The 14,821-nt window shown below is 46.5% G+C and overlaps 1 protein-coding gene across 3 annotated transcripts in view; it reads right to left on the bottom strand.

Moving 5' to 3' along the window:
- The window catches only part of SEC24D (SEC24 homolog D, COPII coat complex component), a 114,400-nt gene extending 100,524 nt beyond the window's left edge, over positions 1-13,876 (bottom strand). The window contains exons 1-3 of one of the 3 annotated variants that reach the window (XM_061164135.1): positions 13,775-13,876; positions 11,439-11,597; positions 2,296-2,425 (exon numbers count right to left, since the gene is read on the bottom strand). In XM_061164135.1, the coding sequence (XP_061020118.1) occupies positions 2,296-2,425; positions 11,439-11,556 (248 nt within the window). In that variant the 5' untranslated portion in view covers positions 11,557-11,597; positions 13,775-13,876. Of the gene's footprint in view, positions 1-2,295; positions 2,426-11,438; positions 11,598-13,005; positions 13,028-13,774 lie in introns of those variants that run through there. The other 2 variants (XM_061164134.1, XM_061164133.1) reach the window with 2 other exon arrangements.
- Positions 13,877-14,821: the final 945 nt, after the last annotated feature.

Here is a 14,821-nt window from a genome sequence, read left to right as displayed (position 1 = left end):
GATGGGGCAAAATCTGTCAGTGTCTCCCTAGGGATCACAACACAGGCAGATTTCTCAACTGAGCCATGAGAGGCAGCTACCCTGAGCTAGCAGGCAGGGCAAGCAACAGACCAGAGACTCTCCAAATCCCGTGGAGCAGGTGTTGATAACGGCTAATGCACATTGCCTTTCATGGGCGCTGTGCGAGGTTCTCTGCATGGACTAATGACCAAAATCCTCACCAGCACATCTTTACTGTTACACCTGTGATGAGGAAACCAAGGCACGCAGAGGCGGAGTAACTTGTCCAGCCAGAGCTGCGTGAGCCACGAGGATCGCATACGCCCGACCTTAGTCTCTGCTACTCATCACTGGCAGACGCCGTGCTGAGCGCACAGCCACAATGCGACTGATGCCAAGTCCGTGATTCACCTGGGCTTCCCCAGTGGCTCAGAGGAGACCCAGGCCAACCCCTGGGTCAGAAAGATCCCCTGGCGAGGAGAACGGCAACCCACTCCAGTGTTCTTGCCTGGAGAATTCCATGGACAGAGGAGCCTGAGGGCTACAGTCCATGGGGCTGCAATGTGTCGGACACAACTGAGTGACTAACATACACACGTAACCTAATTCAAGAAAACAAGTGGAAACAACCAAAAAGTTCAAAGCAATCTAGGCTATTTCTAGTGACTCAAAATTTAACTTCAAAGTGGCTGTTCTATTTTTGCATTTCTTTAAAAAAATAATCTGACCTGCTTGACAGTTCACAACAATGTACTTCTCCAGAACTTCTCCCCTCTGTTCAGGACTGAGAATTCTATTTCCTCATTGTACAAGTGAGGAAAAGGAGATCTAAAGGCCTAGGAATGTCTCCAACATCACAAGGCTAATGAACCAGAGGTAGCATCTAGGTTCAACCTTTGTGTCCTCCCCTCAGGCCCCGCTGCTACACTGTTGAGACTGGGGGCCGGAGGGGCAGGTCCTGAACTGGGGCCTTGGACTTCTCGCTCCTTGTTCAAAGCACAATCCCGTGGAAAGCAAATTACTTAGACTCACTCATCCAGTGATCCCTACAATAACCTTCACTGCATCTCAGAGCTACCATTTCAATGGAAAATGTTATCAGAACAAGAACCAGGAGATGACGGCCTCATGAATGCCCTGTCAGTGATGATTTAAAATGTGCCAGAGGGAGTTTCCCCATCAACAGGGACTAGGTCTCCTTGAAAGGGTAACCCAAGGACCTCACCATCAGCAGGGTCCAGAGTCCTCCAGAGGGCCTACTTCCCCCCAAACCCCAACCCTGCAGCCTGACAACCTAGGAAGGATCCTGGGAAACAAAGCCTCTGGGTAATCCCTGGACAAATTCCAACGTGAACACTGTCTACCACTCAGCACGGGGATTCTCAACAGCAACACCTCCCAGGACACATGACTCCAGCCGGGAAGGTGTGAGGTGAATCCCCCCCAGGGCACAGTCCCGAGGGGTTGCAGGGCTCCCAGCACGTCCCGCATCTCACACCTTGGCTTCTCCAGGCCCGCCTCCCACTTCTCCCTTCCTTAATTTATAAACACAAACAGACTGATTTCCTGGGTTGTCTTTAGTAGCCCCCCGCCTTTCGAGAGTCCTGCACTGGCATCCATGTGCCTTCCACATCAAATCCACAGTCTTCACCACTGGTCGCAATCTGATTTAATTTTTTAAGTATTTATTCAGCACCTACTGGCACTGAACTCAGTTCTGTAAAGGACTTAAGAGAACAGATGATTTAAAATTTCACTGGAGAACATAAACCACAGACATCTAGAGGAATTAGAGATTAACACAAAACACTGAGATGAACATGGGCTTCCCCGGTGGCTCAGTGCTACAGACCGACCTGCCAGTGCAGGAGACGTGGGTTCAATCCCTGGGTTGGGAAGATCCCCTGGAGAAGGAAATGGAAATCCACTCCAGTATTCTTGCCTGAGAAATCCCATGGACTGAGGAGACTGGTGGATAGAGTCCATGGGGTTGCAGAGTTGGGCACAATTTAGTAACTGAGCACGCATACACAGAAGATGAATATAACTCCAAACTAAAAGCTACTGACACAAGTAATTTTCATTATTTTTTTAACAGTATTGGTACTTTATTTATTAGTACTGGTATTTCAATGTCCTAACTTTTGTAAACACTTTGTTTCCTGACAGTTTACCAGTAGATCCTTTCGAGGCATCAAGAGGTCAAAGTTTCCATCGACAAACCTGCACGTGCAGAAGGGACCCGTGAGACGATTTCGGTAGATTTACACAGATGGGGGTTGGACTCCAGCTCACCTTTGTGGAGGAGGACCTTGCGCATGAGCTCCGTTCTGGCCAAACTGGTGGGGTCCAGGAGGCGGATGGCCCTGAGGCAACATCCCCCCAGGGGGAGCCGCCCCCAGAGGCCCTGCCGGCTTTATCATGCCTGCAAGGGAAGGACAGGAGCTCAGAAGAGGGTGAACGTGCAGGGAAACAGGACACGGAGGTAACAGGTCAAAAGCGGAAAACGAGGGGCGGAGGGGAAGACCGGCTGAGAACAGGGTCTCCTCCACACCTGCCTTCACCAGCACAGACTCACCCACTCCGGGCTGCAGCGTCCCTGTCTGACCGCCAGCGACAGGAGCATAGGCATCACTTTAACGCTAACCAGAAACTAAGACAGAAGCAAATCTTTGTGTCTGGGAGAGAGGCACCCGGACAGAAACACACTGTCAGATAAAGACTGCTAGAGCACACACTGCAATAGCCCGCTGGGGATCAGACTACAAATCTGGGGAGGAAACAGCATGGGGCGTCACAAAGCATAGTAATTCTAACTACAGGGAAGGACCTCTGAAAACGCCCGGGTTATAGCATGAGGAAAGTGCATGGAGAACAGCATCTGCTTCTCTCACGGATCCAGGGCACGGACCTCAGAGCTGGTAATTTTTCCAGGATTCCACGGGCTGGGTGATAAACAGCTGAGGGCCCGCTCATGTCACCCCAGCCTCTCACACAAACTACGAGACCACACGTGATGGGGATGCTCCCAGCAGTGCCCATTTTAATTTACAAGCACCTCTTCTGCAACGGAGATCTTTAAAAGTTTCTCTTTAAAACTGTTCTCAAACATTTTTTCTCTCCTTCTTCTAAAGAAATGGTGGGACAGGAGACAAATCACTGAGCTTTGGTTAGAGCAGTGTGATGCCCCATCCAGCCATGCTGGGCAAGAAGTTTATCTCTGTGGGCCTCAGTTTCCCCTCACTGCAGAAGGAAAGGTTCAGACTTGATTACTTGTGACACCCCTTTCAGACTTCAAAAAGAGAGAGAGAGAAAGTACATTTCTTCTATGTGTTGTCCCTACTCCTATTCTACTTGTTTTTGCTCCAGACCTTTCAACATTTTTTCTTCTAATTTTTATTGGAGTATAGTCTGTTTACTATGTTGTGGTAGTTTCAACAGCACAGCAAAGTGAATCGGTTACTATACATACACCCACTCTTTTTTTAGATACTTTCCCCATTAGACCATTACAGAATACAGTAGAGTTCCCTGTGTTATAGAGTAGACCCTTACTAGTCGCCTATTTTCTATATAGTAGAGTATACATGTTAGCCCCAGTCTCCCAGCTTATCCCGCCCCTGCCCCCTGGTAACCACAGGTTTGCCTTCTCCCACTCGCTTCACTTTGACCCCCTTTTCCTCTCTGGCACCATCACCAGTGACCTCCTGGCTGCCCTGTGTGAGCTCTTCCATTTGACCGCACGATGGTATTTCACACTCAACGTTTCCTTTCTTCTTTCATCTTCCGAGAAAGCTTATTCCCTTAGAGAGTAAGGAAAGTGACTCAACGACCCTACAGTGGCCCAGGAAGAATTTCTTATGTGGTCATCACAACCCTCTGAGGGGCATGCTCTCAGATGCCTGGGTAATCCAGAATGAAACACGGCCAGGGAAGTAGTAGTATTCATGAACAATATTAGTGAGAATTATACAGAGGTTTCTTTTCTGAAAACTGAATTCCTCAAACTTAAGAAAAAATTTATATTAACTTTACCATCACAGTTTATTTAGCCATTTTCCATATACCAAGAACAAAAACAACAAATATTATTCTTATTTTTACATACAGTTTATAACTCAAATCCAGCAGAATTAGAAAAACAGGAGACTTACAGCCACGCAGACTGGAGTCTGCATTCTTCCTGTATCACTAAACACCTGTGACCCTAAAAAGATACTTTTTTCTTTCAGAACCTAAACTTTTAACACTATACCATGGCAACAGTGTCCCCTGTCTCTGTGGATCATTCTGAGAATTAAACTAGGTAACGGGCATAGAAGCATCCAGAACAATGCCAGATAAATAAAGGGAATCTCCCAAGAAATCTTAGTTTCCTCACCCTGGTCATACCCTTTGCTCCCTTTTTTTCAAGGATTTATCAATATATTCTAACAAAATACATATATCATAATTATATGCACTCTTGTATTTTCATTCTTAAAACATTATTTTGGACAAAAATAGAAAATCTACAATACTAGCGCTAATGCAATAATAATTAAAGGCATTACAAGAAACCAAAGATATTCTCATTCCTTAAATAGGTAAGCAAACAGCAGTTTCATGGCAACCCTCACACAGCACCAAAAACTAGTTCTCGGAGTTACTCATGTACTGGTATTTTCATGTGTACATGAGATGCATATATTTATAAACCTGTTTCTAAAAACCAAACCAAACCAAAAACAGTTCTTACACACTCAAGCAGAAATGTCTCACAGAAATCTTACTAAAAGATTCTTTCCCTTTTATTTTTGGAAATCAACTCGGTAGCAATGATTCAAATTCATTCTTGTTCAACATACACTCAATGTGCCTCTAAGGCACTTGGAGCTCTTAGGGAAGAGACAGCCATGTAAACAATTACAGCGCCTGGGGACAAGAGTAAAATGCAGAGGAACGACCTGACACTTCCTATGGGAATCCAGAAAAGTTCAGAGAGGAAGGCCTGCTCGAGCTGAATTCTGAACAGGCAGGAGCTCTTAGCACAGAGATAGGACAGGGGATTCCAGGCAGGAGGCAAAGCTTAAGTGAAGATCGGAGAGAGCGGGGTGTGATTAGGCAAAAGGCTAAGTGTCGGCAGACGGTGTGGGGAGTGGCCAGAGCAGAGGCTGTCCAGGTTGGCTGGGGTCAGACTACAAAGTCCTGGGGGCCATTTGGACTCTATTCTCAGGGCAAAGGAAACCAATATCACTGTTATCTGCAAAGTCATAGTCTTTGGTCACATACCTGGCATTTTCATAAGTGATCAGAAACAAAGAGAAATCAGGTTATGAGAATTTCAGTATGAGAATTTTAATAGGAAAGCAAAACCATACCATGAGAAAGATCTAACTATGCTTATGCTCTCTCTTGAGGAGGGTGAAAGAAGAGAGTGAAAAAGCTTGCTTAAGACTCAACATTCATAAAACTAAGATCAGGGGATCCGGTCCCATCACTTCATGGCAATTAGATGGAGAGAAAGTGGAAACAGTGACAGATTTTATTTTCTTGGACTCCAAAATCACTGCAGATGGTGACTGCAGCCTTGAAATTAAAAGATGTTTGCTCCTTGGAAGAAAAGCTATGATGAACCTAGACAGCACATTAAAAAGCAGAGACATCACTTTGCCAAAAAAGGTCTGCCTAGTCAAAGTTATGGTTTTTCCAGCAGTCATGTATGGATGTGAGAGTTAGACCATAAAACAGGCTGAGCACCAAATAACTGATGCTTTCAAATTGTGGAGAAGACTCTTGAGAGTTCCTTGGACAGCAAAGAGATGAAACCAATCAATCCTAAAGGAAATCAGTCCTGAATATTCATTGGAAGGACTGATGCTGAAGCTGAAGCTCCAATAGTTTGCCTACCTGATGCAAAAAGCCAGTTCTCTGGAAAAGACCCTGATGCTGGAAAAGATTGAGGGCAAGAGGAGAAGCGGGCGGCAGAGGATTAGATGGTTAGACAGCATTGCTGACTCAATGGACATGAGTTTGAGCAAGCTCTGGGAGACAGTGAAGGACAGGGAAGCCTAACGTGCTGCAGTCCATGGGGTCACAAAGAGTCAGACATGGCTGAGTGACTGAACAACAACAATGCCCAAAGAAAAATATCTAAAATCATAAACTGGCCTTTAATGCAATGACATTTTTTTTTACAGACTAGCTTATACAATACCAATTCTAATTCCTTTCTGGCTTGCCTTTCCATGTGGTCCTGAGCTGGAAAGATGGAATCTCCGTTTCTTAGACTCCCTTACAGACTGGGCTGCCATGTGCTCTAGTGACGGCTCCCAGGTAGAAAGGCAATGCTTACTGGATGTTGGCTCCATGACCGTAGAGTCACCTGGTTCTCTGACTCTACTATTCTCTTAGCTTCCTGATACCCTTTTACAGAGGTCTTTCTAGACTGATCTCTGACCAAAACAACATCGCAGAAAAGCGTATCTTGGATTTGGCCCTGGATCTGACAAACTGAAACCAAAATTAAAAACCATTTGAGAAAGGAAGAAGTTTATCTAAAATAAACAAACTCCCTACTATGCAGGCAGAACCATAATGACTCATTGCTAAGGTGCTGTGGCTGCTGCTATTCCTACAAGAGTTCACTATTTATTAGAAGCCTCACCACAGCCCCCGGTTCCAGGACATCAACAGTTCCTGCTGCTCAGCTTCTAGACAAGTGGTCCTCCACCAAGGGTGATGCTGCTCCTGAAGGGACACTTGGCAAGGTCTAAGACTTTCGGTTGCTACGGCTTGGGGCCAGGGGTGGGAGTAGAAGAGGGACCACTGCTATCTGATGATCGGTAGAAGCCAAGGATGCTATTAGAGGCCCTAGGATGCACAGCACGGCCTCCCCCACAACAAAGAATTAGCTGGCCCCAAATGTCAACAATGCTGAGGACCCGAAACTGTGCTCCAGAAAGCAGTGTGCCCGCTGATTCCCTGCTCACACTCTTTCCAATGTGGACTATAACTAAACAATATACATGACCCTTCCCAGCTTAAGATGCTTCACTGCACCCTACTGTCCTGAGAGCCACGGTGAACCTCCTGCAGGTCCGCAAAGGTGTCACCTCTCCAACCCCAGGGACCTGCCTCCCTATTTGGCCGACCCTCACTCATCTTTCAGGTTCTTCCTTCCAGGAAGAGTCCCTTCATCCGTAAGCCTTGGTTAGGTGCCCCTGCTGTGAGCTTCCATTCCACACTCTGCTTCCTCAAAACGGTGTTTCCCCTGCATTGTCACTGTCCATTTCCTTAATGCACATCCCACTAGACAAGTCTGTACTATAAGGACGGAGCTTGGGTTCATTTTATTCGGTGCTGCATCGCCACAGGTATTTTGCTCACCCAGTAAACCTGCTGCATGGTTACTGCACAGGACTAGCATCACATAACAGGCACAAAGGATAGTGTGGTATGCAAGAAATAGAACTGAGACAGGGCGCTGTCCAGATCCATGGTAGAACAGACAGTTCAAGGAGCTACAGCCAAGTTCTCTGAGTCTGTCACCAAAAAAAAAAAGACTAGAAAAGAAGAAGGTACGTGATGACTGAAGACTAAGAGATCTAAGGTCATTCAGCACAGAGAAAGATAGGCTCAGGTAATTCAGTGACAGTTTTAAATCATTAAACAAATATACCACAATTTACAGAAAGGTATGTACACAGACAGAGTCTGATGGCCTGGTATCTGAGAACTGATAAGGACAAAGAGGTTGAAGTTAAAGCATGAAGGATCTAATCCAACAAACGGTGTTTTACCACTGGTGAACACCTGAGTACTCTGCTGATGAACGCAGCAGCTGGTCGTTCACTCATTTCTTGAATGAGCACTGTGTGAGGACCTTTTGAACTGTTCAGGCACATCTATTACACACAGTGTGGTAACTGGCAGCAAAGCCACACAGGGCTTGGAGAACACAGGAGAAGAGGATCTGTGAATAAGGTTGAGGAAGAACAGGATGTGGTCAGAAACGTCAGCCAAGACCCACAGGTGAACCGAGTCTGCAGGAGCAGGCTAGGGCACACGCTGCGGGGAAGGGCAGGGTGGAGGCGCTGACCGGAGGCACAGACCAGCTTTATGCAGGTGCCAGAAAGGTCTGAAGCAGAAGAAAGTCAGAATCAGATCTGCAGGCTATAAAAGTCCCTCCAACACAGACCACCTGACCTGCCTCCTGAGAAACCTAAATGCAGGTCAAGAAGCAACAGTTAGAACAGGACAAGGAACAGCAGGCTGGTTCTAAATTAGGAAAGGAGTACTTCAAGGCTGTATATTGTCACCCTGCTTATTTAACTTACATGCAGAGTACATAATAAGAAACGCAGGGCTGGATGAATCACCAGCTGGAATCTAGATTGCCAGGAGAAATATCAATAACCTCAGATATGCAGATGACACCACACTTACGGCAGAAAGGGAAGAGGAAATGAAGAGCTTCTTGATGAAAGTGAAAGAAGAGAGTGAAAAAGCTGGCTTAAAGCTCAACGTTCAGAAAACTAAGATCATGACATCCAGGCTGATCACTTCACGGCAAATAGATAGGGAAACAGTGGAAACAGTGACAGACTTTATTTTTGAGGGCTCCAAAATCACTGCAGATGGTGACTGCAGCCATGAAATTAAAAGATGCTTGCTCCTTGGAAGAAAAGCTATGACCAACCTAGACAGCATATTAAAAAGCAGAGACATTACTTTGCGGACAAAGGTCCGCCTAGTCAAAGCTATGGTTTTTCCAGTAGCCATATATGGATGTGAGAGTTGGACCATAAAGAAAGCTGAGTGCCGAAGAATTGATACTTTTGAACTGTGGTGTTGGAGAAGACTCTTGAGAGTCCCTTGGACTGCAAGAAAATCAAACCAGTCAATTGTAAAGAAAATCAGTCTTGAATGTTCATTGGAAGGACTGATGCTGAAGTTGAAGCCCCAGTACTTTGGCCACCTGATGCGAAGAACTGACTCATTGGAAAAGACCCTGAAAAGCTGGGAAAGACTGAAGGCAGGAGGAGAAGGAGAAGACAGAGGATGAGATGGCTGGATGGCATCACCGACTCAGTGGACATGAATGAGTTTGAACAGGCTTCAGGAGTTGGTGATGGACAGGGAATACTGGCGTGCTGCAGCCCATGGGTTCTCAAAGAGTTGGACATGATGAGTGACTGAATGAACGGAACACAGGACTGGACTGTTTGGAGAAAGGCTGGAGAGAGGATGTGGTTAGGAGACGTTAGTCATCCAGGTGAGAGGTGACGGCTGGAGCAAGAATAGTGACTACTGGGTAGAAAGGAGGAAGCAGGTAGAAAAGATTTTCAATTACCCCCAAAAGAATCTGGATTATAGAAGGTAAAAGGGAGAGACTTTTTAAAACAGTGAAAAGTTCTATTTAGGTAGCTGAATGAATGATAGCTGCTCGGTGAGTATGGAATGCCAGAAAAAAACATGCTTTATGAAAAAATATACTGAGTTATTCTGGACATGATGAGTTTGATATACCCATGTAAACAGGTTGGCAACTGAAAATACAGACCTGGAGCTTAAGAAAGTCATCTGGACTGGAGGAAAAAATCTCAGAGACCAGCCCTTCATATGGAATAACACAGTTAAGGGAAAAATCTACAGTGAGGGGAGAAGGGTGAAGTCAGAACAAAGAAGCAGAATCAGCACCACGTAAGGGTCATGTGGGGAAGTGGGAACCCCTGAGAGGAGCTGTCCAAAAAGCCACCAAGAAAACTAACGAAAGGACAGTGTCATTGAAACCAAAGCAGAAAAGAGCTCTGTACAGACAAAAGCAGTAAACGGTGTCAAATTCAAGAGCACAAGACAGTGTCTCCGCCTGTGGTAACAGGAGGTCACTAGCAACCCTAGTGGGAGAAGGGGAAGGCTGGACGGGGCCCAGGCGATGGGGCAGGGAACACACCGAGCCGGGAGAGCCGCGAGGCAAGGGTGGGTGTCAGGGAGTAGGCTGAGGACTTGTTTAAGAGATGGCTGCGAAGAGAAGGCGGAAAAGTGAGGAACACTGAACGTTTCACTTAGGTGTCTATTCAAGTTTGCTGCTGTCTTCTCGAGGGACCCCCGGTGGGAATCCCGGTTACACCACCAGCTCTGTACTTTAGATAAATCATGGTATTTCAGACATCCAGTTTTCTTAGCTGCCAAATAGGGCTAATAATCTACTGAACAGCACTGAATGACGGTTAAAGAAAATTATACACATAATTCTTTTAGGACCAGCTTATGATACATGGTAAGCAGTCAAAAAAAGAGTAATGCATAATTATCATTATATATAAATGCTGAGGGGGAATGAACCACCAGACAGAAAAGAAACTGGAGAAAGATGGGTTAAATGGTTCCTACAGGACCCAGATCAATGTCATGGGGAGGACTGAACCTGGACAAGATGATGATGCCTCAGCTGGAGGTTTTTAAAACCTGGACTAAGTCAGAAGAGTGACTTCCCACAGGAAATTCAGTCTCACAGCATCTTCTGCAGCAACTGTGCGTGGCTGCTAGCATCAAGCCTCCCCAGAGGCTTTCCTCACCCCTAGCTGACTCTGCAGTCCACACAAGCTACCCAGCAAGACCTGGATCCTATATCCCTGAGTCAGTCCTAGTAAACCTCAAGAGATACTCAATTATTTACACACAGCCCAGTTTCCCCAAGGATTTGAGTGGATTCCTCAGAAGTCCCAAGAACTGCCTTTCACAAATGTTTTTAGGGAATCTGGGGTCATCAGCACTGAAACAAGCTATTATTAGCCTCCCTGCTGACCCTGAAACTTGGCCTCTCAGGGCAGCCCCTTGAAAATGGGAGGTGATCTTACCACGTCAGCTGCCATCAGAGCAACAGGAGTCCCACTCCATGACTCCTCCCACCTCTGCTCCAAAAACCAAGATTCCTTGCTGGGTACCATATTTTAGGGCAACCAATATTATTCAATAATGACTTTACAGCAAGACCATGTTTTTCTTACTATTATCATCACTGACTAAACTTCAGCATACAAATCTAATGAGATTTTTTCAATATTAGTTAGTGTATGTATATATTCAACATACATATATTTAGTATATAGTGTATATACATATACATATGCACATGTATGTGTATGTATATATAATTTGTGGGGGTTTTAGTGTTTGTAATAACCTCACACTACCGGTTAATAGCAAGAGCAAGTCTAACAGTAAAAACAAGACACTCAGGAAGTGTCTTTGTTTTCATCTATATTTAAAAAAATAAACTCCCCATGCAAAAACCACAGTGATAAGTCAGGTTTTTCCAAATAATCCTATAAGCTCAAACCACTGCATCGTCTATAATTACCATTCTACTCTTCCAAAGCTGCTCTTTCAGAATATCTTATGTCTCCGAGCTTGAGATTCAATAATCACACATGAGTCAAAATAACGCGCCTTACCTGGTGAAGAAGCTGCATGAGACGGGCCCCCATAGTGCCCATAATGTGGGGGAGAAAGGCCAATTCCAGGCTGGGGCTGAGAATAGGGAGGTGTAGCCACATAACCTTGCTGGCTCATTATGAAAATATCATTCCAAGGAACAGTTCTATAAAAGAACCCTGGAACAGAAGGAAAAAGAAAAAACATCAACGCGAGAGTTTGAGTCACTTAATGTTATTAAAAACATAAACACTGTTAATAAATGTTTATGATAGTCTGAAGAAAGGTACAGTTATCAAGTGCACGAGACAGGTTCATATCAAACAATATCACTTTTCCCCTAAAACGGCTCTAACCACAGCTCTATGGAACTCAGTAACTCACTTCCATAGCCCCAGGCAAATGCACAGGCATTAAATCCTGAATACCAGCTGCCAATCCCTCTTCCATTGTAAGCCTAAACGGTGTCACAGAGACTTTGTCTCTCATAAATGTACCTACTATCTTCGTGCCTTTTGTTTCCATGGCCCTGTTTCAGCATAGAGCACGTCACTGGCAATAACCACGTCACTGACTGACCAGCAGACTCGCCAGCAGCCTGAAATCGGATGTTTTGACTTGTGTCATTTTAGTGCTATCCTAACTAGTAACTTTAACCAGGCAGTTAGGATACAAAGGGGAAAAAAGTCCCACAGATATAGTAGAAAATAAGTTGATAATGGACTGATTTTACGAGTCATATATTGAGGAAGCCAAGTGGCAGCCTACAACTATTTGACAGCTGTCAGTGGTTTCTCAGGCAAAGATGACAGACTTTTCTTCTGATTTAAATACCACACCTCTAAGAATACATGCACATATATTTAAACAATGAAGGGGAAAAGTCCAATTGCACATGTGTTTAAGCACACATACACAACTCACAAATACAATAGGTCCATCTTGATTCTACTCAGAACCAAAACATCAACATGTTTTAAAGCTGGCATTTTCTCCAGGTTTCATAAAAGAAGAGACATTTCATAGAACTAGTCTTAAAAAGAAAAGTTAGAAAAAGCTCTGAATCCCAGCAAGAGAAGTGGGTTTACACTACACATCTGCTCATACTTAGCTGTGTGACACAGAATAAGCGGAAGAACCTCTCCGAGCGTCAGTTCTCTGTTACAAAATGAAGCTTCTAAAGCCTTTCCAGATAAAAAAACAACAATTCTACAATTTCTTTCCACTTTCTTCGCCCAGCATTGGAATATTCTTCCTTTTGCTATTTTACGATGCTATCTTTTAAACTATAAGGTCAGTGAAACCGGCTAAGGTTTGAAACATATTCAGGAAACTGCATTCATTTGGTTTCAATTTCATGTTAAACTATACGATTCCAAAATGAAAGCAACTGGAGTAAAAATACTGTAAGATCACTTTATTCTCCTTGGAAGCGGAGATCTAAAGAAGAGGAGTGATAGGCCCCTGGGTCCACTGTATGACTGAACACATCTTCCCTCCTCCCACTTAGCGGAGAGAGACGTGGCAGCCTGAGCTTGGGTCAAGCTCATCCAACCAAGTGCATTTAGGAAGTCAGCAGCAACACACCTACGCAGCAGCCTGTTGCTGAGTGACAGACGAAAGGCAGGGATGTTCGCTGCAAAGGGCAGGAAGCAGCCGGGTCCCTCTTCACTGGTCCTGGCAGGAACCTGCTTCCTCACTCAACCCAGCCTGCCACGTCAAACTTCCTCACATTGGAGCACCAAGTTACAGAAGCCTGACTCAGCTTCAGGCGGCAACATGGCAGAAAGCCACTTGGCACGAGCAGGCCGAGCCTCAAAATCTGGGATTCCAAGCCCAGGACAACCCCCCGCCCGCTGTCACCCGACCGTTCTCACCAGATGCACGTCTTACCCCGGACCCAGCTGCGATTCGGACAAATCAGTTTCACTATCAGGCTGTCCCGAAGCTTGAAGATACCTTTGCCATTATCACAAAACGAGTATTTCCAGCATTCCCTCCCTCCAAGGAAGGGGAAATTAAGTTGATACAGAGATCAGAAAACCGAGGGCAGTAACGCTGGAATACCGTGGCTACTGAGGACCCTAACCAGAGAGTTTCAGCATCCCCAGACACAAAGATAGGGGCGCAGGGGCGGGTGAAAAATGCCCACGCCCCCCGCCCCCCGCCCCCAGTATTAAACTACACGAAAGAGCTGAAGAAGCAAAGCAGGAGGTCTCCTCCGCTGCCCGCCACGAGTGGGCATCCCGCCTCTCGCCACCGCCCCAGCGCACCCCCAGCCTGGCGCCGCACCCCGCCACAACTGTGTCTGGGGAAGGGTCCCGCCGCAGCGCAGCCAGGCTGGGCGCGGCATTACCTGCTCGGCGCCCGCCCGCCGCCGGGCTCTGCCCCCACTGCCGGCTGCCCGGTGACCCCGCTCCCGCGGCGGCCGCTGCTCCCGCCGCGCCTCGCCTCGCGCCGGCGTCCCCGCAGGCCGGTCTCGCTCGCCGAGTTGCTGGAACTGCCACGTCAAAGCCTCTCCCGGCGGCGCGCCCCCGGCGCCGGGCTCCGACCGGCGGCCGCGCTCCCTGCGGCGCGCGCGCACAGACGCGGCGGGGCGGGGCGGGGGCGGCTCCCGCCGCCCGGCGCGGCGCGCGCACCGGCTGCGCGTCCTCCTCTCTTTTCTCTTTTCTCCCCTTCCTGTTCTGTGTGTTGGTTCGTTTCCCTCCCGCAGGTCAAAGATATTAACGCTGTGGCTAAATTAGAGCCACATTTTCACCTTGGAATCCCGTAGGAAGGAGGGAGTTTGTATTGAGGGTGCATTCATTCATTCAACAGGTTGCAGGTTCAGCTGTTCATTCAGTACGTATTACTTGAGTCATAATATTATTTACTGGTAACAAGGATGCTTATAATAATATTTACTAGGATATTTTGGGTACCGCACTGCCGACATGGGAAGGTACACGCTTCGGGATCTCGAAGATATTGCAGTCTACAGGCGAATCTGGCAATTTACAGAGACTTGATGACTCACTCCGCGTTGAACTCACTACAGAGGAAGGAACGCCCAAGGCATTCAGCGCGCCCAAGTCAGCGCGGCGCAAAAACGGAGGAAAGGACGTCCCAGCTAAAAGTATGGGAAGAGGGGTCTTCACCAAAGCTAGGATTGCTAGATTTCTGTGTGTTTCTTCAACGAATGTCTACATATTCGTTGTCTGTAAAGTAGGATGGCTGATTCCACACCCAAAACAGGGATCGCTACATGTATAAGCACTCAGAGTTATGAGAGACAGATGAGAAAGGCAACCTATGTGAGACGTGGAACTTGACCTCTCTCTGTAACCTTAAAAATCAGTACCATCTGGCTGCTTTCTCACAACCCCCCACTGCTAAATAGGCCTTCAGCCAATCCAAGACTTGG

This window comes from Dama dama, chromosome 17 (assembly GCF_033118175.1).
Source record: "Dama dama isolate Ldn47 chromosome 17, ASM3311817v1, whole genome shotgun sequence".
In the NCBI taxonomy this organism is placed as follows: domain Eukaryota; kingdom Metazoa; phylum Chordata; class Mammalia; order Artiodactyla; family Cervidae; genus Dama; species Dama dama.
The sequence above is the reverse complement of the archived record's forward strand: the minus strand, read 5'-3'. Positions and strand labels throughout refer to the sequence as shown.